The 25,539-nt window shown below is 30.7% G+C and overlaps 1 protein-coding gene across 4 annotated transcripts in view; it reads left to right on the forward strand.

Annotated features, from left to right (window-relative positions):
• LOC143249782 (uncharacterized) overlaps positions 1 to 25,539 on the forward strand; it is a 66,034-nt gene that overhangs the window by 6,388 nt on the left and 34,107 nt on the right. For all 4 annotated transcript variants that reach the window (XR_013027944.1, XR_013027945.1, XM_076500199.1 and 1 more), the window contains exons 2-6: positions 1,895 to 2,795; positions 8,611 to 8,773; positions 11,546 to 11,788; positions 21,417 to 21,597; positions 23,880 to 23,982. Coding sequence is in view for 2 of the 4 variants with exons in the window: in XM_076500199.1 (XP_076356314.1) it covers positions 2,168 to 2,795; positions 8,611 to 8,773; positions 11,546 to 11,788; positions 21,417 to 21,597; positions 23,880 to 23,982 (1,318 nt within the window). In the remaining 2 variants the exon portion in view is untranslated. The remainder of the gene's footprint in view (positions 1 to 1,894; positions 2,796 to 8,610; positions 8,774 to 11,545; positions 11,789 to 21,416; positions 21,598 to 23,879; positions 23,983 to 25,539) is intronic.

The following is a 25,539-nucleotide window of genomic DNA, read 5'->3' on the forward strand; positions in this document are numbered from 1 at the left end:
GATATAAAGTTATCTTGGTGCAGAAATATATGAATACTTAGAAAAAAGGGTGTAAGGGAGTTCAGTACTAAGTACAACTAATAAAGCATTATGTTTTACCAAAATATAATCCTCTGTTATTGTCTGCATCTTCAATTACTTCTAAACATCTAGTTGTCTTTTTTACTCAGTTTCATGACATCACTGATGTAAGGTTTCTTGAATTTTGTTTTAATTTGAGAAGAAAACTTTCACATGTGATAGACAATGAAAGGTCAGCCTTTAGGAAATATGTATAAATACATGCTTAATGTTGAATTTGTATTCACAGGATATTTTATGTAGATTTTGTTGTCTTTAATCGGAGAAATCATAAAATGTTAAATGTACAAATATTGTTAAATATCTTATTAAACTATGATTCTGTTGTATTATATTAAAGTATTTGCAGATATTATAATAAATTTGAGAAATTTATAATAAGTTCTGTCTTAGTAGCATGTTATTTTTAATTATTAGGAAAGAAAAAATATGTATGCTTTTGGTGTCCTTGATCATATGTGCTGTTTTGCAACATTATATAAGAAATCTACAAAATACCCTACTAAAACATCTTAAAAAATAACCTGCCTTGTGATTTATTTATTTTTTTTGCATAAGTGTTATAATGGTCACCTTGTACATTTATGAAATACTGTTTTATCTTTTTCGTTTCATGAAAATATGTTGGGGATGCTTCCATATCTGTCATTTTCAAGAATGAATCAAAGTATAGGGAATTTGATTTTGATTATTAAAATGATTTGCAATATACAAATGAGCAAATAGCACAGAAACTATAGCTGAGATGAAGTTGAGGTGGAACACCATGTATCAGAATTACATTTTGTCATTTGGTAGGAATTATGATGCAACTGAAAATTGTTCATTGTTGAGAAGGGTTTGTAGTAACTTTTACCAACACAAATTGTTCATACAGTTGGATGATAAAGCTGTGTTCAAATTGAGGGACATAAAATTTCCAAAATTTGTTCATCCCTTATACTTAATGGTATTTAAAACAAAGAAATATGAAGCAAACTGGGACATCAAAACTACCCATAACAAGTATTACATCTTCCTTTGCAAACAGAGCACAACATTTTGTAACAGAGTTTAAGTATTTTTATTATTATTAAGATTGAGGTTATAGATGCAGACAAGGATGTAAGTTGAGGAAGTTTTGAAAATATTTTGGACATTGTTCTGGAAACTATAGTTTTCTTGGGTAGACAGTCTTTTTTTTTTTCTCTCCACATTTTGGAGTGTACTTGCAAACTCAAATATTACATGGCTTTATGTCACATTAGGGTCTGTGCTGCCACTTGTAATGGCAAGAGGATATTTTTTGAAAGATTAATTTTGTATTAGTTTCTAATCATTGGAAGTCAGCATGATGAAACTGTAATTTAAAAATTCTTATGATTTAGATTCTTCATTAAGAATAGTTTAACGTTGGTAATGATAAATATAAACAGATAAAATTAGTTAAGCATTGTTCTAATTTTTAATACGTTCTAAAATGGAGAAAATTGAATACCAGTGTTACTGTCCAGCAAGCCAAACAAAACTCTTGCTTAAAGGTAAATACATATACTATTTTTAAAATTTATGAGTTTCAGCTAATCTTATGGATGATTGAACTTTACTCAATGTGATAGTAAGTCAGAGGAGTAAATAAATTTCTTTCCTACACGTGTTTCATACCCATTCATAGTTTATTAAATAGAAATATTTTATGTAAGGAAAGTTATTATTTGTAGATTGGTGAAACAAAGGAAAAACATTGTATCTTTTTTGTTTATTTTTATTTTATTGTATGGTAGTATGTGTAAGTTAATATTATTTGTGTTATGGTTGTTTTACCCAATTATAGGCAAAGAAGGATGTCAGGTTATAGAAAGACATGGTTTTTCTCAAAAGATTAGTTTGCAACTCTTCAGAGCTGGAAATGTAATATCATAAACAACTTTGTTTTGTTGTGAAGAAGCTACAGGAGAGAAGAAAAACAAGAACAAAATATTGTGTTTAATAAGTATTTATAAATGAACTAAAAACTCTAACATACTTCATAATGTTATTGAGAATTGCTTCATCCAGCTCTAGAAATTTTTATGTTAAGTTGGAGAATTATTATGTGTAAACAAATATGGAACTTCAAATAGCAGAGGCATCTGTTCTCAGTGTAGATGGAGGTACAGAAGTTGCATGGTGTGAAGATGCTGGTAGACAGCCATCAGGAAACACGCTTGATCATTTTGATTCAAGACATCGAAAGCGTGTTTTAACTGAAGGAGATAAGGAGGATAGAAAAGGAAAACCTCGTAAGGTTCAACAGTCTATTCAACAATTAACCATGGGACAATGGAAGCTAGTTGACAAAGAAACTTCAAGAATTGTTAATCATAACAAGAATAAAGGAGTTGCAGAAGTGTGTGTTGATGACAAACAAAATACAGATAAGCACACTATCAGAGATGTTCAAAGTTTTTCTGTTCACAGTACTGGAAGAGCTATTTACTCTGGTAGAGAGCACAGTGTATCTGAATCGTCTGAGGAACTAACCATGGATACCTCTTCAGAAAGTGAAAATGATATTGATATAGTCAGTTTGGTCACTTCAGTAGCATCAGCACAGGTAAACAAATCCCTTTCAAGTTCTCAGCCAAGCAGAAGTGCACAGTCTAACAATAATAGACATCAGTTACATAACAGTAAAAAGTCACATGAACTGATAAGGTCCAGCAGCAGGGCCAACAGTGATTACCATAGCACGGGTGAGTAAATTGTAGATTATCACATGATATAAATTTATCTAAAGTTTGCAGTAGATAGTTGGAAATTTTCATATGTTAGAATGTGTAAAATGTTTTGACCACTAGTGTGATCATTTTCAAGCTCAACACAGAACAATTAAGTTTGAATATCATTATAAAAACTATAGTGTAATAAATAAGGTACTTGAGCTTATTTAAAATTGAAGGTCAAAAATGTTCTACCTCGAACAATTCACAAAGATAGTATGTTATTGGTAATAGTACCTAATATAAAGGATGTAAGTTTTATGTAAAAGATGGATAATATGCCAAAGTTTAAAAAGGTAAAAGATGTTTGTGAATGGTTATAAATTTTGAGGTCATGTGTTTTGATTAGTAAGGCTTCAGAAACATTGTGTTCTGTAAATGTGTGCATTGGTGAAATCCATAGTGTCATGCATTTTATGTTGTGACAATCTTGTGACACTGTTAGACATTAATGGTGAAAATATATATATATATATATATATATATATATTAATGAATATACAGTTTATAAAATTTTTAGTGTCAGTTTACATGTTTAGAAGTATTGAATAGCATTATTTGATATATTGTTTGTATGGTTTATGTTTTTGAAAATTTATAAAAGCAGAAAGTGTTTTCTCAATATTGTATACACAGCTTTTTATTTTAAATAACATGTTTACACTTTCTACTGTATAAGTACTTGTTATTTCAGTTATTTTTTGAATGATATATATCTGATTTTAATGTTCATAGGCCATGAGAAATGTTACTGAATTGAATCTGTGTTATTCTCATTAATGATTCACATGTGCACAATGCTTTAAGTTTCAACAAAGCACAAACTACCACTTGCTAAAACTGCATTCTGCACATGTGAATCATTAATGAGAATAACACAGTAAGCATGACAAAACATGAAGAAAATTAAAATTGTGCTGTGTGAGAAATGACCTTTAATTTCTTATGGCTTGATAAACCAGTATATGTAAACTGGCCTGTACATAGCAGTGCAGCTAAACATAATGTTGGTTGCAACGTGTGCAAGAAAACTTCCAACATTTTGAATATGGGCAAAATTGCACTTAAAAGCTGCATAAAAGGATCCAAGCACATTGTGTTATTCAAACAGTGTCAACAAATGATAGTAATTGTTTAGATTGGTTTTGTGGCTGAAAAAGAAATCAAGTGCTTGTTGACAGTGATATCCTCAGAAGAATTCATAGTAGATTGCAGGCCTTTGCTTCGTATTAACTGTTGTTAAGTTGGTGGAAAAAAGCCCAACAATAAACTATCCAGTTGCCAGAAATATGTTATGCCAAGATCCCAGACTTATGGCATGTGATGTAAATGAATGTAAGAGAAAAATGAAGAGTATATTGGATAATTTGATTAGTGCCAAATGTCAGAATCATCTCAATGTTATGAAAATTTGAGGCAGTGTGACAAATTCCTAGATGTGACTGTTGCAGCAAGTAGTCAGTCTTACAAGAATTTCATCTCGTTTGCTGAGAATGCTAGTCTTAATTTTCTGCTTGCCAAGAATGTGGGAAGTCAATCTTAGTATGCCTTACTGTGGGTAAGAATAATACAACTCTTGTTGTTGTTGTACCATGCAAGGCAGAATTACATGAATTATTTGGAGAAAAAGGACTTGAATTTCATATACATCTTACCATTGCCCAGTATTTTCGTTTTCACCTTACTTTGACAACTCTTGTGAAGTACCTTTCCTCATTCTGACTCCCGTCTGAGGATCGTTCTTGGTCTGCTGTTATCTGAGTCTCTAACCCTGTTAACATGGTTTATTTGTTGCTTGGACTTTTTGGGTTGGGTTGCTATATTGTCAGGACCTGAATACTGGCTTCTTATTCACTGCACATTTGGATGACTTTTTTTTATATAGATGTTTTGCATTTCACATGATCCCAGTATTCTTTACTGATGCATTTGACACCACCCTCAGTCACCAGTTACCTTTGTTTTGGTCCCTGGGACATTGAGATGGTGCTCCATTCCCTTACTTTACATTCATTTGAGCCTATTGCCTTCTGCTCTTTGTTTCACCTATTCCTTAAAGCATGTTTCCTTCTCTTGACCTGTGGGTGATGTTGTTCAGATCTGTTCACTCTTGACATCACTTGAACACTGTATCACCAAACCTGTCTTCTCCTTTATCCTTCTCTCCAATACCTTGTCATCTCCTGATGGTAACTCCTCCTTTTGGTCTCATCTCTACCCTTTTCCTGATCTGGATGAACTTCCATGTCATGTGCATGGCTTTCATTGTTATATTGCCCACACAGCTTCCTTCAAAGATTTCCACCTCTTTATCCCATGGCAATCCTCCTCTTCTCTTGACCTTTATCTATTTTACCCTTCTTAGTTGGGTTCATCATTTAATTCAGTTGGCTTATTCATCTTTGTCCATTTCCCAGCATGCTTCATTCCATGTTACCTCCCATCAAAACAAACACCTTCTGCAATTGGACACCTGGACCACCCCTCAAACATTTATCTCCCATTATTTCCTCTGGGTATCACCTACAACCTATGGCTGTACTTCAGACTTAGGTGTGGCTATGTTATTAGGTAAGTCTTAATTAGTGCCTTCTTTTCTTTTAGGAGCTCTTGCTCCAAATTTCATCTCTTGAATCCTACTCTGTGGTGAGTGGTGTTTTCCAGGTATTCTTTACATACACAAGCAGATCCACACTGTATGTTGTGTTGCATACAGATGTCTGTACCCAACAAGGAGGTTTTAGATGTAGTTAACATACTGAATACAATCCACCTTGCCCTAGCCATTATTTACCATGAGATGCATGTTTTATTACTTACCTTACTTCTATGGGATTGAGTTTCCATATTTATCCAGTTGGGATCACTTTTCTGACTTATCCTATCCAACTTGGATGTGCTTTCTTCCTTTTCCTCTGTGGTTATTCTCAGTTGGTCATGACAATGAGAAACATAGTAAAAAAAGTGGTGCACAATCCCTGCTCCAATCATCTAACCTGTTTCTACAGAAGTTTCCTTCAGATGCTTTCAGGGATTAGGTCTGTTTTTCCCTCACACCAGCCCTCTTCCTTTTAAATGTGGAATTTTAGCCAGTATTGCAAATGGAGGGAAGTGCTGTATGAGATGTTATACTTTTCCTATATTGAAGATTTATTTTTGATAGGTACTTCCTTCCTGTGACACATCCCACCCTCCTCCCCACAATCTTCTGGTGCTTATGTTTTCTGCCAAACTTTAAAGTGATAGTTTGTTAGTTTCACTTAGAGGGAGCCGCATACATCATGTCATAGTAGTTTTCTCCTGTTGGTAGAGAGATGATGCATGATGATTTGCATCAGACGTGTTAGAATCTTTGGTTCCAATAGTAGGGTGCAGAAAACTTGTGGCTTTTGTTATGAAAAAAAAAAGTTAATGTGGAGAAGGCAGCACTAAACTAAAAATACTAATCTTGTGAGAAGAGGGAAGTACCTATCAAAAATACATTTTCAGTATGCAAAAATTATAACTATTTTATAAATAAAAAATTCAGTTATTGCATAAGTTAAGAAAGAAAATTATATCTACATTAGTGTTTAAGTTGCAGTGTTACATTTATTGCAGTAATCAAAATACATTTATGAGTCAGTACTATTTCATTAAGAAATTAGTGGCTAATCTTGTTTACTAATTGGATAAGTAATTGGAATTTTAAATTCTATATGCTGTAGTTGCTATAACTAACATATTGAAAACTAACATGTTCATATATATGTATCAATTGTAAAAAGAATATAATGGAAATTCATGTGATCAAATGAAGTATCTAGCAAGTATCACAATACTTTTATAGATACTGAGGCAAAAAAAGAAAGTTCAAAATATGATAGTCTTTTATGGAGTTATAGAATTTTTAGCATCTAAGAGATAATCTAATTAGTCAATATACTTTTCTTATAATTATCTTATACCTGTAGTTACTTACTTTTATACCATCTCTAGATACTTTTCTGTATTTTAATATAAGATGGTGATAAACAATTATTTATAAATTTAATACATCTGATACTGTGTATTTGTATTAATCCATTTGGCTATCACTCTGCTAAATCATCTGGTATTATTTTACTACATGTAAGCTATTGACTTTTGAATAAGTGCATTTGTAATTAGCATACTGTTTTGATTAGCATTTAACTGTAGATAATTCAGGTTAGTAACAATTATTTTTGGGAGACTTAATTCATCAGGATTTTAGCAAATACTTGTAAACACAAGTTGTGTATCCATTGATTTAAACATTAGTTCAGGATAAATGTATCATTGTAATGTGTTAGTATATTTTTGCCATCATTATAAACCAACTGTATAATAAAGTTGGACAAGTAAGAATTGGCATCCACTTGCCTAGCTGGACAAGCTATCTAAAAAATGTTAACATTAAATCATTCTAAAGTTTTAAATGTTTACAATCTTAGTTAAGGTGAACATATGGAAAGTGGTTACATGAGAAAGTAGTATTTCTTATCAATCATCATACACTTTAACATGTTAAGGTAGGTTACAATAGTTACAAATCATTTAAAATGAATTGTGTATATGCACAGCTAAGATTCTTAAGAGAGAAGTCTTAAGAAGGTAATATTTTTTCATTTATTATCCTACTTTATACACAGACCCTTTTATTCCAAAAATTCTTGAGGAAACGGTTTGAAGAATGATTTCTTCACAACACTGTACCTATCTTTTTATCCATCCATGCTGTTTATCACAACTATATACCATTGAAACTCATTGGGATGACACTTCCTATTATTTAGTTTAGCTGAGTTGATATACGTTAAAATTGAAGCACCTGATTGTTTTTGGTATAATGCAATTTGTTTTTCAATCGTAATCACATGTTGTACATTTCAAGCTGATTTGTAAATGCAAATTAGTTACACACACACATGTATATAAAATTTCAAAAAGTTCCAGTGTTTTTGAAACTAACTGAACTACACTAAAATGAAAACCTTCTCATTTGCATCAAAAATTAATTGGGTTATGATTAAACATCTTTTGCTTTGGAAATAATTCCTCTTAAGCATTTTTAGTTAAATCTGTATATTTGTGTAATTGTTCCCTTTCACCATCGTGGTTAATTCCAAATTTTGTGTTGTGCAATTAATTTATTTTTTTTAACTAATAAAAAAAATACTATTAATGTATACAATTAGACACTGATAGTATTAATATTACATTGTAACAATTAAATAGGTTAGAGTTATGTTTGTCATTGAAATTTTAAAATGATTAAAATATGTAAGACATAACATAACAAAAATTTGAGAAATGTAGTGAAGATCTAATTACTGAAGAAAATAGAAACTACTTATTTTCAGGTATACAAGTAGGAAATGTGTTCTTTTTATAATTATGGCTTGAATAATTTATTCAAGTTAATGAACCTTTTGTAATTGGTTATTATTTATGTACATAAACTAGTCATGTAAAAGTCTTTTTGGTAAAAGAAAGAATGGGAAACGTGTACAGCATTTGTATTTAATTTACTTAATTATTTATATTTATCATGCATACACACTTTACAAAAGGAGAAAAATAAAATGCTGACAAACTATTGAAGTATATAAATGATTCTAATTACGTTAGAAATACTTTACTTTAGTGACACCGTAAAGTGCTCTTTATTAAGTTTATCTGGAAATATTTTTCATTTAAATAAGTTTGCTTGGTGGTATCCTCATATTACAATACATCCTAAGCTAAAACTGAAAGCTGTTTTAGTCATTAATTATTTTTTAAACAGGTGGAACTTCTCATAGTGTGGACAAAGCTAACATAACTTTACAGAACACTAACAAGAGAGATGGACAAGGATTGAGGGATTGGCCAGCAACTCAGAATGCTCAGTTAGATGAAGAAGTGAATAGTGTTGAAGTTGTTAGCATAGAACCATTACAGCCTTCTGGGTATGAAGTTTGCGTTAAATATGAAACTAAAAGGCAGTTAGTTTTATTTTTTAGATGTATTTTTATAAAATATTTAAAGAAGTAAATTGTATTAAACAATATATTTTTATTGACTTGTAAATCTGTATCACATTTAAAATTTGGAACTATGTGTGATTTTATATGTATTAATTTTTATTGAATGACTGGTTTTACTTGTCCATATGTATATCCATCTAAATTATAGAATAGAGATTATTGCATTGCATTGAATAAGCATTCTAGTGAATTTATTGATTTATTTGAATAGTTAATTGTAAACTGTGAGGTCAGTATCTTATACTTCAAATTATACATGTAAATTTAAGTAGAACTTTTTAAAGTGCCTTCTATTTTCTAGAAGTAAGGTGTGGTTTGTAAAATCCAAATAATCGTTAAATGTGGATATTTAGCCTTTAAACAAAAAGCTCATGATTACATAAGTTAAAGAAAATTATTTTTGATGTCTTTGTGTAATTGTCAGAGGTTAATGTAAAATTCTAAATGATACACAACAAATGATATAATTTCAGTGAAAGAATATTTTTGTCAGAATAATTGATATCCTAGTTTATTTTGAGAAATGTTTTTGTTTAGGGTTGGACATACTAAACAATTAATACTTTCAGTAAAGTTTTAAATGTAAGTACCAAAAAAAAGGATGAGCTAAAACATGTTTAGTTTGTAGAAGAAAGTTTGACTGAAGTTTTATCTTTTAATGTGCTTGCTATGTTATACACACAGTTCATAAAATTAATGAATCATAGTATCACTGAGTATCAAGCTAGTATTCTGTATCTCATGATGGCTGATATGGGTATTAATACTTACTAATAAAACAGAAACAATGTTTTGACCTTCTTAGTAAAAGTGTTAATACCCATACTGGCTGTCCTGAGATACATTTTTATTTCAAGTGAATTTTTCGTCATCACAAAGTTAATTTTCTAGAATTGCACGTGTAAACTTTACTGAATTGCTAATAGCTCTCAGTGGCTGATGTAATTTATATTGTGTATTGAAACGAAAAGAGTTAGTAATATTGACAATGAATTTTCAAATGTCAAAATATTTTTATTACAAATAAAAAAAGAGAGGAAAACCAAATGTAAGTTTTGGTAAGCTGCCTTATCCTGCAACTTGAACAGTACAGTTGCAACAAGTAATAACTATATTGTTTTCTAAAAAAACATCCCTAAGCTTATTCAAAGGTAAGATGTGAGCATTGAGTGTTTTAAGCATAGCTTTATTGCAACAAATGCATTACGTAAAAAACAAACGGGGGGGCAGTGAATTTGTAACAATTGAAGTTAATTTTAAGTTGGAAAACATGTAAATCACCATAAGAAATGTTTGAACAGTTAACTGGAAAAGATTTGGCAATCACAGTGGTACTAGATGAGTGTGTGAGACATAAAAACCCTAAAAATATCTGATGAATGTTAGCTTTGTATGGAAAGGCTGTGTGATACTTGAAACCACTTCAAGTGATAATAATTAAACCATCATCAAAAAATAAAATTATTTCAGAATTTGCTCTTGTTCTAATTTTCTAAGTGATTCAACATTTGATACAAAGAGAAACCAACAGTGAAAAATTACAATAAACAATATAATACATCAGGTGACAAAATGAATTTGAAATTAGCATCTTTATGAATAAATACATCTTTTTTGGATCCCCAACATAAATATATGAAATTTATTGGTGATAGAAAAAAACACTTAAAAAAGGTAGCTAACAATAAAGACTTAAATTCAGTTGAAAGACGTCAATTGTAGATGTAAGTGTAAAACAAGAAATGCTTTAGACTTTCTACTGGAAAACTGCACAGTGATGATAACATTGTCTTATAAAACTTTGCATTGGTACAAAACAGTGGAGAATTACTGCAAAGCTTGATATTTACATTATTGTTTGTTTCATTGGTTAGCACAATTGGCTAATGATGGCATTAGAATTCCAATAATGTGTGTTTATTTAGTACATATTCTTGTTCGCTGAATTTCTTAACTAAGTTGTGAAACTATTATAATTTGTCTATAAACTCTTTATAAATAACATATTTATGTAATTTAAACAAAGTTTAAAGAAAAGGTTGTATAATTTTGTTGTGTTGAATGATATTTGGTTGTGAAATACTTGGACAATTATTAGTAAATAAGGTACAAGTAAGTATAGTGTGTTTAATCTCTGTTTGTTTTTGAACAGATAATGTAAATAATAGTAAATATACATACAAAAAACATTCTTCACTATAATGTAAATTATAAATATAATTCTAACTCCTATAGTTATTAATACAGTAAATATTTACTAAATTATTTTTTCTATCCATTACTAATTAATTTTAACAATAAAGTGTCAGCATTTTTTTTCTCTTTTATGAAATGATTTGTACTCATGTTATAACATTTAAATTCTCTTTTTTATGTTCAGAGAGTTATTGCTGCTAAGAATTACAAATGTTATACCTGGTGTAACTGTGGCTGTAGCCTTGTTCAAGTGGTTTTATTCTTTGCCATCTGACTGTATATTGGCAGTTGCATTTCTGAATAGAGAATAATCCATGTTAGCTTAACTAATCAATTTCAAGCAAAACTGTTTTCAGTGAATATGTTTATACAGAAAATAGTCTAATAGATGTTTAATCTTTAATTCTTGAAGATGTTTCAAATCAAATAATTTAAAGTTAACTAAAAAAAAGTTTTATAAAATAAAAATATTCTTATAAAATAATTGTTTGCTAATAGGTCTAACTCAAAGGAAATAGTTGAGAGAGACACTCAGCCATTAGCTGAAGGTGCTGGAAACAACTATAGACCTTCACCTGATTCTGGTGCTCCAACTTTTACAAAATGTAGAAGTAGAAAGCAACCTTCCAGTAGACCTGTTATAATTGACTTAACAAATTCAGATGATGAAATGGGACACTTAAGTTCCCCTTCTTCATCTCAGAGAGTTAGAAACAACCAACAAACTCCTGCAATGAACAGGTAATTTATATTTCTCTTGTAAATGTCAGATGTTTTTATTTTATCATGTGTTTTAATTATCTTTTAAAAATTGCTATTTAACACAAATAACCTTCTCTTTGTTTATCTTAATTAAAAAAAATATTTTCTGAATGAACTAATTGATTTCATATTGTATTCAATTATTTTTTCACAATTTAATTGCTTTGTCTTGCATTCTGCTAAAACTGTGGTTCCAGTTATACTAGATTATGTTGATGTCATCATATTTGAAGCTTCTGATATCGGTATTCTACTGAAAACAAATGATAGAGTTAAGACTTCTTTTGCTTGTAGGATTTACTTTGGTCTTTAAGTCTTTTCTTGTGGCAAATTTAACTGATGTGTTAGTAACTTAAACATTTGAACTATCAAAAACTGTTTCGTTGGACTGTTTTAAGCAAAAACTGTTTTTCAAGCTGTGAATCAAGTGTGTGCATAATTTTGAATATAACATACATAGAAATGATTACAAGAATACAAGATTGGTTTTGAATCATCTGATTTATTTAGATGATTTATGAAAAAACTTGTCTTAAAAGTAATGAAATATGTTAAGGGTATTCATGAACCTATAATGAATTTTTTCAGAATTTTAAAGTAACACTTACATTTATGATAGTAAAACACAAGACGTGTTGCATACTCCATCTGTTTGCAAACTTTTTCATTGGAAATGTAAAGCATCAGTAACTGCTTGTAAATTTACCACCATTTTTAAGTTGCAGTTATTTTTATATTGTGGATATTATTGTAGTTGATTTTGGAGGCTGTAATTTAATGTAACATATTTTTACTGTGGTAAGAAAACAACATAGATGTATCATCAATAATAATAACTGAAACTTGCTTAAATCAGTGCATACAAAATCTAGCATAAATATAATGAATATGAAGTTGTTAAGTTTGCATTTTTCCTCTTTTTTTGTGGTAAGTTTATCTTTTTGTTTTATTGGTAAAAATTTACACAGTTAATAAATGTTGTAGATTGACAGATGCTGCTTATGAAAAGCAAATTTTATGACAAAAAATTTGTTTTGTAGCAATATCTAATGAAATAAAATTCAAAGACAAATACAGCAATAGTGAGTGAACAATTTCATGATGGTACTGAAATCACAAAATATGCTTAACATGTTTTAGATATTTATTAGACTTAAATTTATCACTGTTAGTTTGCAGTGAAATAAACAATGTAATTATAAAAAGAAAAGTTATAGTTGTTGTTGTTTGCCAACTTGATAGTGTAATAGTGTTTAGCAGTTAACTTAAATGATATAATTGATAATCCAGGAACATTGATTACATCAATTAGTGTAATTTAAAATGAGTTAATGAAAATGTTACAAAAAGTTAGTAGCTGTGCAGTTTGACTGATTTTTCAAGAAGCAATTTGCATACCTAGCTCTGCCCTTGGAATAAGTCCAACAAATGCGTTGAAAATCTATGACTAAAAGTGAACTCTTAGTCTATAATGTCCCCCACTGGACAGCTGTAAGTCTTTTGACTTAACAATGCTAAAATCAGTGGTTTGATTCTCCTCGATGGGCAAAGCAGGTAGTTTTACGTGGTTTTGCTATAAGAAAAAAGAAAACGGAAACCACAATCCATAGTGGATTTTTTTTTTAACTTTCTGTAATGCACTTATTTTTACCATAATATCATGCAGGTTATTTTAAAAAGACTACATTCCTGTCTTTTTTTTCTTTCTCAGGAAAACATGTACAACTTTGATAAAATTGAGCAGAAGCTTTGCTTGTATTTTCAGTAGTATTTATTCTTGAATAAACTTGTATTAAGACAGAAAAAGTGAAACAATTGAGGAGGTGTAGAAGTCAAATTGAGAAACTTACTATAAATGCAAAACAGGTGTGTCACTTCTTGTTCATTCCAGCCCAGTTCACAGTAGAAATGTGGTTAAGATTTTTACTTTGTGAATTTGGTATATTTAATGCATTAGATTTAATAATAATCTTGAATTTTGCTTCTACAGAAAACTGTATTCTATATCAAGACATAAATATCTCAGAAACATGTATTAATTATGAAATACTTCTCTAATTCAGACTTAAGCTCTTATTCTAATCCTGGTATGAACTGAAAGTTAAATAGAGTAAATCAGAAAAGAAAAGGAAACTTAAAACAGCAGCACATTTAATCTGCACATTGTTGCTAGCTATTTTATTACTGTATATTTTGGTATTTTGATTATTATGGGAAGCAAGCCAAAATGCCAAAAGTTTTATTTACAATAAAACTTATGGGTTTTGTTATGGTGTGAGTTTTGTTCAAGATCAGCTATTTACAATAGCAACTGTGTAATAGAATATGAAATATTGTATATTATTTTCACTTTTCAATATACGAGAAAGTTTGCTATAAATTTGGTTTGCTTTTGGGCTACTAGGTTCCTATGCCAAGTTTGATCTGGATTGATCAACTCGTATAAGGAGAAAATGTGTCCACAGACAGGTGTAAAGTTTTCCTAGATATTTGATGTTCACCTCCCTTCTATGGCTAATATGTATAGTGCATATGAGAACACTTTTACTGTGACTTTTATACTCAGCTCTGCTGAGCAAATCTTGTCAGAGCTGGATAATCACCTAATGAAAATTAGTGTATCCAGTTGTTGCCATTCTAGGTTATATATTCAATGTTTTAATTTGTAAGTTATCTAAAGGGTACATGAAGTTAAGGCTAAGTATGTTTGTGGAAATAGAACTAGAAATTTATATTTCAGAAATGCTTCTCACCTCTGTGCACACATATTTAGTTACTTGATTGATAAACTGTGAAATTGTTCAAGAAAGTGTATTTTCTGTGTAGTACCATTAGCTAGGTATTTACATTTGAACATTGTTTTAAAACTTAATCATCTAACAAGTTACAGACCCCCGTGGGTTGGTAGGAATTCTGAAGGCCCATATCACTACACCTCTAATAGATGGAGTTTTCCATTTATAGGAGATTTTTTGCAAAGGAATTTTGGGAGAACTGTACAAACTTAATAGGGATGTTTCTTGTATTACTATACACATAAACTGTATAAAATAGTGTTTGTCATCCTATAATGGACCATCATTTCTTTTTAATTCTCACTTTTTGCTATATTTTACATCCACATTATCATTAACTGCATGGTTGTATGATGAATGGTTTGCCATGCTAGTTTTCTTCAAATGTAGAAATGACACAACCCTCATTTATAAATCTGTGAAAATAAATGGTGTCAGTGGTGCTAAGAAAAAAAAAAAATCATTCAAATTGGTCTCATGAACAGTGAATACAGAACCTGACATCACTGGAAAATATTTTTGTAATGTTTAACTGCTGTCTAAATTTTGGAAGCAGTGGCAAAAAAATCTTTCATAGTCACAATCCAAAAGACACGTGGCAAGTGTTGTTATTCTCAGCATGGCTAAGTTAGCAAATAATTTCAGAAATTGATGAAAATCAGCAAGAAACCCTTCAGAAAATAAGGCTTTTGTACTGAATCCAGGAAAATAATGGTAGTTTCATATGACTCGTACCCATACTTATTAATCATAGCACCTGGTTCCAGGTGTTTATTCTTTCCCTTTTCCTGATATTGGGGTTCATGCATTCAGGTTTGTAGAGCATTTATGAGCAGAGGTTAGCATACTGCACCATCCATGTACTAAAGAAGCTCATGCACTTTGTTATCATCCTACTGTAAGTTCATTTTTGGATAGTCAACATTTGGATTCTTTGGACCTTGATACATCAGTGCATTTCACTTTGCCAAAATTGCCCAACTGTATGTATATCCCTTACAACACTCCATTACTTTTCATTTATCCACTCATTGTCTGAGCCTTTCTGTTGTTCTCTCAAAGTTTCCTTGGTGGAATACTGCACTGTTATATCCAAAACATCGTCAAGATTGTCTTCATCTGCCATGTTTTTTCACACTTGGCACCTGTGCTACTGGGATGTCTTGGATTGGGATGCATAATTAACATCTATATCCTTCCCCTACTTCTTTGAGAGAACTTTAGGCAGCCTCTTTTCTTAAATCTGTGGTGTTTGTCAGGCTGCCAAACAGTTTGGAATCTTATGTGGAATGCCTTAAATTACACAATTCCACATCTTCCTATTTGTCCCATCCTCCTGCTTTCCAGTTCCTGTTTCCCATCCTTTGCAAGCTTATCCTCCATGAAACACATCTAGATGTTGTACCATTGTCCATCAATCTTCTGCTAGGTATCAGCAGTACCAGTGACAACTTTTATGGTTTCAGTTCCTGTGAAGGTTAGACAAACTCATTTTTCATGAGTTTAAGATTATCTCATTACCTTTGAGTTTTATCAAAACTCTTCCCTACCTTCTCACCTCCTCCCTTCTTTCCTACACCAGTTCCTTGCCCCTTCTCAAAATACTGTCTCTCACCAACATTGTGTAGAAATGGTTCAACAAATTCTCATCAGGGGTGCCATCAATCTGGTTTCTTCTGTTCTTCCAGAAGTTTATTCCAGACATTTTATCCCCAAGAAGACCAAACATTGACTCCATGTTATCAGTCTTTCCTATCTAAGTCACTTTTTTGACATGCCTTGATTCACCATGGAGTACTACTTTTCTCTGAAATGGGCATTTCTTCCAGGGCTTCGGATGATGAGATCTGACATATCTGATACTAATCTCCACATCCATGTTGCTCAGACTTCTTGTCATTATCTACATTTTTTCCACAAGGTGTCAATGATTTCAAAATTCTGACATCAACTTCATTTGCTGTCAAGCAATCCATATTTTCCCGTATTTTGATTTCGTTTTTTTAGGTTCCCTGACATCAACTTCATTTGCTGGCTTATCACAGTTCATGTGCCTTCAGTATTGTCATGTTTTGACAAGATTTGACACACAGAGTGGTCTCTTGTATTCAGATGGTAATGCTGTCAGTTCAGTACTCCCAGCTGGATGCACTTGCAACTTGTATGAATACCAAACTTTCTCTCTCCTGCTTTTTTTACCTGGGCTCCACATCTCTCAAATTTGTTTATGGATATGTTCAGATGGAAATGGAAGGACCATTACTTATGTGTTTGCTCCCATCCATCTTTATCTTGTACCATTTCTCACATTCAATCCACTCTGTCTGTTATTTGCTGTGGCTTTGTTTTAGCTAGTGCAACCTTGATTCTCCTCCATTCTCCAGGAACAATTTCCATTACCTCTCCTTTTCTCCTTATCACTCATCCAATAACTTCAGTTAGGAGCATTTCATCCCTTTTTTCCCACTCTCCAGCTTCACACTTGGCCTTTGTCAGGTCCATTGGGACTATCCACACATGTAAAGTCCTTGTTGGCTTGATGCATCTCTTTTTATTCCATGTTTATATGTTAGCATCATTAGCTTATCCTTCATCACCTTCACTTCCTCAGCCATCAGAATTTTTTATATTATTATTTGACCAGGATTAATCCATTTCAACCATTGCAGGATATTGAGCAACTGTCATTCACTCTTAGTTTTTCCTTTTCTGCCACGTTTCTTCTCCAGTTATTTCCCTAGTATATGTTGATGCATCTACATCATCATCCTCACATCACTTATTTGCCACCTGTGAAACCTCAAAACATTGGCTGCTTGTGAGTGTAATCTTGCCACTACTCTTATTTCTTTACCTTCCATATCCACATTTACTTCTGCTCTGATCGTGATTGTCTTCAGAGTCCAATCTGTACTTTAACCCTTTCATGATGGTTTTGGTATAATATACACGAGTTCATCTACACATTTGCACAAGTTAAGTATTTGCACTGCAACTTTTGATACACCATGGGTATCTTCACAAAATTTGGCAGACTTTTAGTAAAGATTACAATTTTTTTCACACAAAAACAGATTGATATTTAATGAAGGACTTTTACTAGATCTGTTTGTGAAAATATTCAGTTTCATTACTAGTCTGAATGCAAAGTGATTTCATGCTATGATTATAAAACACTATTCTTTGTCCCAAAATCTCAAATATTATTTACATAATCTCTAAAACCTCCTATGTACATTTTAAACATTTGTTTTCAGTAAGATTTTATATTTTATTTTATATGCTCTTACTGTGTGGAGTCTATCACTTGACCAACCTTGTAACCATCATAAGAAGTTAGGAATCAAGTTTTTTTGTTCTAGAATGACTACATATTATAATGCAAATATGCAAATGTTTAGTCTAAATAGCTTAATATTCATAATGCTATCTATTTTTATATTTATTACTCTTTATTATATTGGCCTTCTAGTCATGCCTAGCTGAGAATATATAACTTGCATTAATGTCATGTATTCGGTAATATAAAACTAACCTTTAGTCTTCACTGTCTTGGCTATGTTTTAGTGGACTAGTGTTTTGTAATGTATATAGTCATATTTCAAATATTATACATTATATATAATTATTATTATTACTATTTAGAAAAATTATTAAACTTATTTTCTTAAAATATAGAGCAATAAATAAAGAATAAAAGTAAATGATTATTTCTTCTTGCTACAACCTTTAAACTTGGTTGCTGCTGGACATATGTTGCTAAGCCTTTTAAAATTTCACATATGGAGGATATCAAACAAGGTTTCCTTTTAGGTTTTACATATGAAGTTGAATAACCAAAAAAAATCATAAATAACTATACTGATACCATAGAATTCCACTATAATTTATTTAGCTTTGTAACTAAAATTTATTTAAATTTTTAAAAAATATGAAGCTTCAAGCAGACTAAAGACAACCCAACTCCTTGAAATCATGGCTTGAAAGAACCTGGTAGCCTTTACACAGATTAAAATGGCTGAGAAAACCACTAGGGGGTATTTTAAGATGTTGATTGTTTAGTCACATGTTATATATTGAAGTAAGTGTATAGAAGGGAAGAGAGGTGAACAGCACCACTGTGGTTGATTGAGTACATAAGCTGTATCTCAGCAAAATAAAAAGATATGAGGTTCTTGCTTTATATTTTAGTTTGTTAATATTAGTAATTTGTTCTTAATTTGAACCAAACTATAGACTTAGCTTTTTGGCATCACAAACATCTAATATTAAATGTTGCTGTATTCAACACACCACATGATTCACTAAAGTCTATATTTAGATATGTACTTTTAAATTAATGAATTAAATTATATATACTATTAAAGTTTGAATTTAATCTACAAATTGATTCCAAAATAAGTAGTTCAATACACTTTTGAATGCAAATAGGGTTATAGTTACTTACAAAAGCAGATACTTGAAGTTGGTTGACTTGTTCTGTAGCATGAACTTTTCTAAACTCTCCGTACTCTTGCTGGGTAACTTATTGCTTCTCACATTAGTTGGAGATGGTTCAAAGAGTCATAAAACAAAGTTAAATGAAAATTGTTGTGAAGGTCTGAAGTTCTTAAGGTAAATAAATGTAGATGACCAGATTTTGCCACACAGGTAAAACAAAAAGTGAATTGAAGGCAGTTTGCCTGATTACATTGTCTGTTGTGATTTGCACAAAATGTTGATGTATATATTTGTGTTAACCGTTTAATTAACCTTCTGAGCATAGTGAGATATGACAGAACTTTCCTTCACTGGAGTGCCAGAAGGGTCTGCTTTTGGTTCCTTGGGTGTATTTTCATATATAAAGTCCAGTGTTGTTTGCTTTCTTGCTTGCACGTTATTAGTCTATGTTCTTTGGTGCATTATTTAGTTATATAAAAATTCAGTGCATTACTACCATTCATATATTAAAAAAAATGTAAGGTTAAGTGTCATTGACAATATAACAAATGTGTGTGAAAGACTGTCAAATTTCATGAAGGTATACACACTATTGAAAGTTAAAAGTATTAAATGTATAAAGACTTTGAATAAGTACAAAGAGGTCATGCAGTCAAATTGACTGAATTTGTCAAGAAATTTGAGTTAAACAGAGTAAAAACTATAAATGATGTTTGTGAAGAGAAATCTTATGTTGTGTTTCTCAAATTGTCAATAACGTATGTGTGAAACAATGTGTATCACGACAGTGTGTAATGAGGATTGCCTGCATCTTGTTTGCAATGTTTTTGAAGGATTGGTATTAGCCATATCAAAGTTTACTTCCTTTTTGAATTTTTTTTTTATTATTTTTTTACTTGTGCCATGTCTGATGACCATGAATCTTGACAATAACCTGACTGTGCTGTTTCTATTACAAAAGGCTCCATCATAAGGATTTAATAACTAAAACTTCCACTCCTGGCATACTTTCCATAGTCTATTTACAATGTGAGAATGATAACTTTCAAACACTTGTTTTAACATTTTGTTTGCATGGAAATGCATAATTTGTGTATAGTTTATCTTCATATGGAATGGTATGAATACCCATTTATTTTCCAGTTACTTGGCATATTCAATGGTTGAATGGATGTGAAGTGATTTATGTACATGCCTCTTGTATCTAATTGTCTGTTGCTTATTATTCTTGATTATATTATGTGCTTTTCCTGCAGTATACTGTTATAGATTCTTGCCTGTTACAAGATACTTTTTGCTTACCATGGCTGGGATACTGTTTGTTGCAGATCATTTTTTTGTATGTTCTAGTTCCCAAAGTTGATCCATATTCCTTTGCTTTTCAGTGCTGTTAAGTGCAAGGGATATTCCTGTCTTTAAAATTCTAATTCATGAACTCAGTGTATGAATATTTTATTTCTAAAAAACTTATTCTTCCCAGAAGTGAACAGTTTTTGGTGGCATCACACTACTGTGAACCACCAAAGTGTTCAAGTATATGTCTGGATACATGCTGTTCCTAACATGATTTAGTGATCATTTTTATACAGGATGCAATGTAAGCATTTGTCTGGTGTTAAAAAAATTTCTTGCTTGAAACTTTTAAACTAAAAGTATTTATTTTTCAGCACCTATTATGTTGTAATTCTTTTATTGTAACTTGTATACTTATCACAAGTCCATGTGCAACAGGTTGTAGAAGGTCCTTTAAACTTTTAAAATGTGTTTACAAAATGAGTAACAGACATTAAATCATCTGGCACACAGTTCCTGATCTGTGAGTTGTAAATGTCATTTGTGTGGTTCATTGTGTAGAAAGTTTACATAATTATATAAAGGAAGTGACAACATAGTGTATAGTTCATCTTGTGATCTGTTGGGATAAAAATATTATGGAGGTTCAGGAATAAAGTTTGAATGCCATTGATCTGAATGAAACAAAATCATTCTATCCTGAACTGTGATCTGTTCTATCACTCAAACTGTTAATGCTTCAATAAGTGTTAAAAGTGGAAATAAATCTCATTTTCGGAAAAGTTTTTTATGTTGTTTTTAAGTCTTTTTAAAAATATGTATTATTGATACTTGTGGTTATCTTAATGTAAACAGAAACTAAACATTATTTTAAATTTATTATGACAGAGTTCAATAATATAATACTGCATAGCATAGTATTCAATTATACAAAAAGTACATTAGTTAATGACTATAACTGTGAATCTGAGTTTGTTTTTCCTTGTTCTGGGAAAAAGACAATCATGTGCTCTTTTTTATTATTCAAGCGTGTATATATTAACATATGATGACGTGTGTTCCTCATTCCCCTTTTTTAGAGAATTTGAGAGTTCACATTGTCAAGGATCATCAGGTAGATCAGGACATAGCCACCGAGGTGTTCATGCTCACTCAGGCCATCCATCTTCCAGTACTGCCTCTGGCTCCCTTCCCTCCAATAGACCAAACCCTAGTCACCATCCAGGAGCCTGTTATTTTGAGAATTGTGGAAGAACTCCAGTGAGAAAAACTGATAGATATGTCTTAAAAAACTTTAGTCTTTCTCCCTTTTTGCTTATTATTGTTTGTAGTTTGACTATTTAAAAAAAAAATTTAGTGCCTGCTGTAATGTTAGTGACAAAGACACAAAAATAAAACTTTGATCAATCCAGTAGTGCCAATTTTTGATTTTAGTACCAAAGGTTATGTTGTATACCATCTTGTCACGCTAAAAACTCAAATGCTGCAAAACTTACACAAATTTAATTTCACCCGCTTTTAATTTATTGTTGTTACTTTTTTCTTTATGATTATAATTTCTTCTCACTTGTGCATGTTTATAGAACACTGCAAAAATGAGAGTAAAATACAGAGTCACATGCATCACCCAGAACATTTTTATATTGCATCTCAGCTATTTTTATTTCTAGCTGCATTTTCAGGAGCTATTACCATTGTTAATATTTTGGAATAATTATTGCACTTTTCAAAGGACCATTGCATCACTTACACATTAATTGTGATTCTCAGCTGGTAGAAAGAATACTTCAAACTACCTTGTCATTTGTTTACAGTTTTAAAGATTCAATCAGTTAAAATATTTTCATAATATTACATGGTTTGAAGATTCTTCTGAGTAAAGAAAAATTCATTTTTAAATGCTTCTTGCCATTTTATGTAATTTGAACATTTAAACAAAGTGATTTCTATGCATAAACAATACCAGAAACCTTTGAGCATGAACTTTTTTTAATCTTCAAGAATGAGCTATTAAAAAATAACAAATTCTTGATGAATAATCTGTTTTTATCCTAAGATAGGGGATTAATTACATTTTGCACAAATAATGTGTGATGCTAGCTTTCGAAAAATGCAAAATGTCAGAATGTATTCTCACAATAAAATCAGCTTTCTCTTTCTTGTACTGCTGTTAATAAGAAGCTTTTTGTATAACATATTTTGAAAATAATAATAACTATGAATCAGAGTAAAGTTGTGTAGTTAAAGTGAAATTAATAAATCATTTTGGCTGTCTATGTAGCTAATTATATGTACTTTTCTTATTTATGTATATACTTATAATAATTAGAATGCATTTTTTGGGGGTACCATTACTTTTAATAAACTTTTAATAATATTTTTGCACATAAACTACGAGGTTTGGCCAAATTTGGAGATTTATGTTGCTCCTAAATGCATGCCTCCCAGTGGCATGGTGGTATGTCTGCAGACTTACAATACTACAAATCTGGTTTCAGTACTCATGGTTGGCACAGCAGAACTTGCCCATTGTACAGCTTTGTGCTTATTTTCAAACCAACCAATTTCAATGTATATTTTAAAATAACAGTGCAAAACAACTGTTTTAATGAAAGCACAGTACCATAAAAATAAAACTTAAGTAATGAAACAAGATATATATTACAACCAATAGTTTTAATGAAAGACACTACATGAACAGCTCTCTCTCACATACAATCAAGAACAAATATAAACATCAGAAAATATATATTTACAAGAAAAAATAATTTATATAATAAAGTTAACGGACAAATTTGAAGAAATATATCCACAGTTATGAATATATTAAATTTAAGTATGTGCAGATCATGCTAATAATATAAAATATAAGTTGAACAAAAATATTAAGAAAATATTAAGGTATACTGGTACTTAATTTAATTGTCTTAATGTAATATTCACTCCTTTCTATTGATTGTAATACACTCTATGCCCTTTGTCATCAACAGTAATGTGGTATGTATTCCATATTAATTTACTTTAACTTGCATCTGTCAATTATTAGGGCATGTGATTCAGTTATTCAGATGAATTTTTACAATTAATATTTAATGAAGCATGCATTATAGATTGAACCATTTGGTGAAACATTAGGCTTAGAAGTTATTAATAGTTTGATTTCTTCAATATTTATTATTTGCAGTTAAGAAACATTAAATAAAAAAAATATAAAATTTTGTGGTATATTGTATACATATCTAACTGAGTAGATAAAACTGTTGTTTTGCCAAAGATCAGTTTTATGCAAAGGGCATAATTGGTACAGTACTAACTTTTGAATATTACAATGTTGTTGGAATAAAATATGATGAGCAAGTATTGTTTAAACTTGTGGAAATTATGTTTAGAAAAATGTTTGTAATACATAACTGAAATAATAAATACTGAGAACTTTTATTTTCCATAAGTTATACATTTCAGATGCACATTATGCTGTTTATAAAACAATTAATGTAAATAATTATTGTGAAATGAAATGTAGCATTAAGTTTTTTCCACAGGTCTCTATACTTTCAGCAGAAAGTTGTCGGGTACATGGAAATTGTTACATGCCTGGTCAACGAGTACCCCCTCCACATTGTTCTCAAAGCCATATTTATCCTTGTAAGTTTTATATGTTGTTAAAAAATGCATTAACAAGATAAAAAGAGTTAGTTATGAGCCATGCTTACCTTAGTGATTAACATATTGAGGTATTGATAAAGTTCTAAGTACATACAGTATGAATGTGGTAATTAAATATAAATCATCATGGTTGGTAGCTTCTAAATATAATGATGAATAGGTTGCTTTTTTATTTATCAATTACTAATTACTAACTAGTTTTAGCCTTAGAATTTGGCTGCTGTCTTGACAGAGGACATCCTGAGAAGGAGTATTTTTGTGTTGGTAGTAGACAGGATTCAAGCCTGGGTCTTCTTGATTTAAAAAAAAAAAGAAGGCTAGTATTCTAGGACTGAAATCTGTAAAGCTTGACATTAAGTGCATTGTATTGGTTTGTAATTATGAAATAAATTTGTGATAGTGATTTTATTTTGCATTACTTAAATACAAGTAGGCACTCTTTGTTACTACACAAGTCTCAGAGGTGATTTGTGCTTTATAGTTTTATTGTTACAATCTTTTCAAACTATAGTATTTTGATGAACGTCTTCACCTTGTATTATGCAAGTTTATTTATACATTTTTTGTTTGTTTTTTTACTACTTGTGTTTTGGCAGATTCTTATTAACATTCAGGTAATACCACTGTACTGTTTTGCATGAAATTATAAGGTTACAGTAAGATTCTACTTAGTATCACCTCTCTTTAAGGTAATTTATTATAACAATTTTGTCTCCTTTAAAGACTTTTTCGTAAGAGAGAAAAAAAATTATAAAAATTTTTAACTCTACTTTTTTATACTAATGATAGAGTTGTACTAACAATTTGTATTTAATAAAGTAATTCAACAGAAAACATACAGCATACAAAAAGCAAATGATCTCCTTTAACTATCATAGTTTTTCTGGCATTTCTAGTTCTGGAATATAAACTATTAAAATGCCATCCGTCTAAACAATATCAATTCAATAGGAAAAAAAAATCACTTTTCATTTTTTAGGAAGCAATCTACTAATTTTCTAGAGAAAACAGTGTAATACATCATTTATATATGAAAACCTTGTGTGTCTATTAGTTATAACTAATATAGTGATAAACTTGAAAGAGAACTGCATGTATTCACAAATCCTGAAAGACAGGATGTGACAGGTGGGCGTGGCAGGAGAGGGGTCTGATTTTCTCTTTAATGGCTCTGTTACCAAAGATGATTAAAGGCGAATAAAAAATTTGCTTTTTTCCAATGATGTAATATTGTAGTAAGTAATTTAAGTTAAATTTACCAGTACTGAAATAAACCACTTGTATATCATTCACAGGTAAGAATAAATGCTTTCAGTTCGTATCTCCATGTGTGTGATGTTAAAATCACAATGTTTATAGTTCTTTTCTCAGGAACCCTTCCTGAGAACTAAACAGTGTATTACTGTATTGGTAAAAAATGAGTAAATGGATGAAACATTATAATCTATTCATGTGTTAGAATATTTAATTGCTAATTTAGTAGGAAAACAAGGTTTTATTTAAAATTAGTTATGTATTCATTGTCATGTTGTAGTA

Source organism: Tachypleus tridentatus, chromosome 4 (genome assembly GCF_004210375.1).
Source record: "Tachypleus tridentatus isolate NWPU-2018 chromosome 4, ASM421037v1, whole genome shotgun sequence".
In the NCBI taxonomy this organism is placed as follows: Eukaryota; Metazoa; Arthropoda; class Merostomata; order Xiphosura; family Limulidae; genus Tachypleus; species Tachypleus tridentatus.